General features: G+C 36.5%; 1 protein-coding gene across 2 annotated transcripts in view; it reads right to left on the bottom strand.

Annotated features, from left to right (window-relative positions):
• Nucleotides 1-3342, bottom strand: part of LOC109822024 (26S protease regulatory subunit 6B homolog) — an 8286-nt gene extending 4944 nt beyond the window's left edge. The window contains exons 1-3 of one of the 2 annotated variants that reach the window (XM_020388187.1): nt 3299-3338; nt 416-447; nt 56-214 (exon numbers count right to left, since the gene is read on the bottom strand). In XM_020388187.1, coding sequence (XP_020243776.1) covers nt 56-151 — 96 coding nt within the window. In that variant the 5' untranslated portion in view covers nt 152-214; nt 416-447; nt 3299-3338. Of the gene's footprint in view, nt 1-55; nt 448-3298 lie in introns of both variants that reach the window. The other variant, XM_020388185.1, reaches the window with a different exon arrangement.

Below are 4297 nucleotides of genomic sequence, written 5' to 3'. Positions count from 1 at the left end.
TGTATCCCAATAAAAAATAACTGAACTCTTAAGTTAAACTAATTCGCTTATGTACCTGATTTAATAACTCCATAAGAATACGTTGAACTTCCCTGTCAGCTCCAGTTTGAGCAACACAACATGTTACAGCCATAGCATCAACCACATTCATAAATATAAATGCAGAGGTGCTCTCCTTAGCAAGACGAAAAACCTACTGAAGCACATTTGGGCCCTGAATTAACCAAAGACGTTATGGTATCCGAGTTGAGATATGCGAGGAAAGCAAGTACTAGATCATGGGTGCTTGCAAAAGTTATCAAAGACTAAAAACTCTTTCTGAAAATCAAGGCATGCGAAATAAAGAAGATGAAAATGCTGATCCAAAGGATGAAAGTTTATCTGTAAATAATCCCCAAAGCCATGAATCTTATACCCACAGTACTGACCATCATATCTGCTTCATTCCTACAAAGGAGAAAGGGAATCACTGATGAAAAATACATAAGGTAGCCAACAAACCTGTTTCAGGTTGCTTAACAATGAGGAATATTTTCGTAGGATTATGAAAGAAGAAGAAAAAAAAAGGAAATTGTGATGGAGATGTAAGAAATGAAACAGAAATGTTTTGCATGTGCACAGTATGAACTAACACTTCTAATAGTCCCTCCGACAAAATAATCTTCTGAAACAATCCGTGTTATCAGGAGCACTTTAAAGAGCATAACCACGATTATCAGGAAGTACTAACTCTCATAAGTTTATATCGAACATGTAAACATGATGCTGTTTCGGTCACATAAACAAATATATCTGAAATATGACAGAGTTCAGCCAACCCACAATAATAATATCATAATCTCCCGATTGATCATTGACAAAATTGCTACTTTAGCAAGAAAAAAAATCTATACAGAAAATACATCTCCATCATTTCAGAAATATCATCTCAACAGAAAGGATGTGCATTCCTGAAAAACCCGAAATTTCAAATAATAATAATAATAATAATAATAAGACCTCTAAAGTTTTTTAATGTCATACTGACAAAATCTTACAACAGAAATAATACCAATTCAGTTAACAATATGCACAATGGAAAGATTATCAATGCACCGAACAGACATTACAGTTTTACTGAAAAGGGAGAGTTATATTGAAAGCTCTTGACAACATTATTCTCAATAAAACTCCCATCAGCACAACTCTGCATGCCTCCTTTTGCACTTTCAAGGGCAATTTTATAAGCGGATAAAAAAAATAAGGGTGTGTTTGGCAACAAGTTAAAATTGGGGTCCAATTTTAACTTGTTTTTTGTTTGTTAAATTTTCAGGCTAGAGCTGACCTAATTTTTTTAGCCTAAGTAGTACAACTAAACCAGTTTTCTTTTGGGCCAAGGGGAGTCTGGTCCAAAAGAAAACTAGTTTAGTACAAAACTAGGCCAGGACCAATCAATGCCCAGTTTTGTTCACTTTGCCAAACACACCCTAAGTGTCATGTCCAAAATCTCAACAAGCTGTTACATCATCCACTATTAATTATTTGTTGATAAACTGGATCCCTAGTGGGATTTACCGTATTCAACTGGGAAGAAGCCGTCGGTCCAACTAGGGAGGAATTTTTTTGGTCATTTGCATATATACCCTTTACATCATGAGTACTTGCAAAAGCACCCCCTCAAATCATCAACTTTGCTAAAAGATACCCCTAAATTAAGTCAACAAGTTATCATCTTGGTGATAATTTTTGCCTTGTGATTACAAATTAGTTTATCAAAGTTGATGATTAATTGCTTTGGGTATATTTTTTTCAAAATTGATGATTTAAGGGATAGTTTTGCAATTACTGAGTTTTAATGGTATGTTTTGCAAATTTTCATGATTTAAAGGGTATATATACAATAACCTTTTTATTTTCAATTTTGTTTAATTTCAATAATCCTCCCTCGAATCTTCAATAATCCCATATCAGTCACTCAAATATCTGAAATTGCTCATATGACCAAAACACCCCTCAGAGTTTTTTTTTTAATTTAGTAAAGATGTGGTTTGACCATTGATTTGAATTGCAAGACCCCTTAGAATCTTTCAAGGACGTACAAGCAATTCTGAAGAATTGAAGACCTAATATGTAATTGTTGAAAATTATATATGTTATACCCCTAAAAATATACTAAATATTAATCTCAACAGAGCAGTTGACATGTGTCTTACACAATACATAACCTGACTAATTCAAGACCAAGATAATCTCCGCCCCAACTTGGCGCACTGTTCAGCCAACATCTCACGTAGCCAAATCAAAAGGTGATACTACTCGGCCAACCCCTCAATTGATTCCACAAGCGACCCGACTCGGCCCATTGTTCAGCCGACATCTCGCATAACCGAGTCAAAAGACGGTACTTGTCGTCCAACACAACCGATCGCCCCCTGCGAATAACATCACTCAGCCCGTTATATCATCCATCAACATGCATAGCCGACTATCAGCTGGACGACTAAAAAGGTGGTAGTTTTCTCGAACGTTACGCCGACAGCCGCCTGCCCTTGCATTAACTGCTCTTACAAAGTGATTATTATTCCAGTCCACAAAGTCTTTATGACTTATCAGACTTCGTCAGCACCAAGCAACTGTTGTCGCTTAGCACTAATCACCTGGATGGTCTGTCTTCGCCGGTGACTGACACCTATCAGCTGTCTGTTCACTCACCTGCCTAGCTGGACTCAGCCCAAGTTACATTCTTACCCCTCAGATCCACTATAAAAAGAGCAGCAGTGCATGAGATAACCCTCTCTGACCTTTTTACACAATTAAGAGCTAACTCTATATTTCCCACTCAAGATCATCTACTAACTTGATCGTCGGAGGAACAAGCGGTCTTACGAGTTCTTTCGTGTGCAGGGAAGAACAACATGCCCCAGAACTATTCATCAGGAGGAGTTAGAGGACCCTAATCACTCCACAAACTCTCAGATAACCCCTTGTTTAATAGCTGATGTCAACGATATATTATCGTGATTAATTTCCATAACATATAAAAAAATCATAAATTATCACGATTACTTGCTAATTTTTTTAGACATCCATATTGTAGAAATTCCTAGCTCTGCCACTGATATGAGGGGGTAAGTTTAGCATGTAGTTGAGTTCCTGCTGCACCTTATTCATTTCCATCCATTCAGATTAGAACTAATACTGAATCAATGATCCCAAAACTAGTATTTTATTGATGTATAGACCGTACTATTAAAACCAGAAGAATGATTATTTGTTGACCATATTTATAGAGAAGACAATGAGAATTGAGTAAATAAACCTGAGATCAGACGGTGGGTGGCTCTGGCGTTTATCCCCGGGCTGGGAAATGTGTGGTCAAAGCATTCTGATGAACTTGATACCAAAACATAACAAGAACAAATTGAAGGGTTAATTAGGTGTTAGGCCCTCAATTTCTATGTGATTCCGTATTATTCCCTCAAATCTTTGAAGCTGCTAACTAGTCCCTCGTACCCTAGTGGTCGTGCAACTTGGTTCCTCAACAAAATACACTCGACCGATATTTTGGTAGTCCGAGGGATCAAATCGCAAGACCGTTTAGGATTTGAGGGGCTAATGGGCAATTTGAAAGGTTTGAGGGACTAATATGGAACCGTTGATGATTTGAGGTACTAAAATGGAATTAATGAAGATTTGAGGGGTTACAATATAAATAACCCCAAACATATAAATACGGATATATAGTGAAACATCCGAGTTTCGAAATATCCGAATATATGTTGGTCACGCGGTTGCAATAGTTTTAGAGCTTTGCTACAGTGACCCAAAATATGAGACCAATAGAGAGGACAAGTGATTTGTCCCCCTCTTATTGGATAATGAGTTGGTCATCATTAATGATGGTCAACTCATTATCCAATAGGAGGGGGACACCTCACTTGTCCTCCCTATTGATCCCATATTTTGGGTCATTGAAGAATTTTTCATAGTTTAATCATTAGAATTAGACTAATGAATTTAATGTTAATTTTGATGATCAAGATATCTAATCTTAGGGTTTTCAGATGTAATAAACATATTAATGAACTCTTTTGTATCGTATGAACTATGTTTACTCCAATATTATACAAATTTTTGTTGGGATTTTGTCTTTGATTCTCTGTGTAACTTCATGAGAATTAGATAGGGTTAGAGTTCTATCATGATTACGAGTTTGAGTTCTATCATGATTAGGAGTTTAAGTGTTATCATGATTAGGAGTTTGAATCCTATTCTAATTAGGAAGTTAGGCTAGAGATAGAGTTTTGGTTTCCCTATA

The sequence above is a fragment of the Asparagus officinalis genome, chromosome 8, assembly GCF_001876935.1.
Source record: "Asparagus officinalis chromosome 8, Aspof.V1, whole genome shotgun sequence".
Classification (NCBI taxonomy): domain Eukaryota; kingdom Viridiplantae; phylum Streptophyta; class Magnoliopsida; order Asparagales; family Asparagaceae; genus Asparagus; species Asparagus officinalis.
This window is presented reverse-complemented; position numbering and strand designations above follow the sequence as displayed.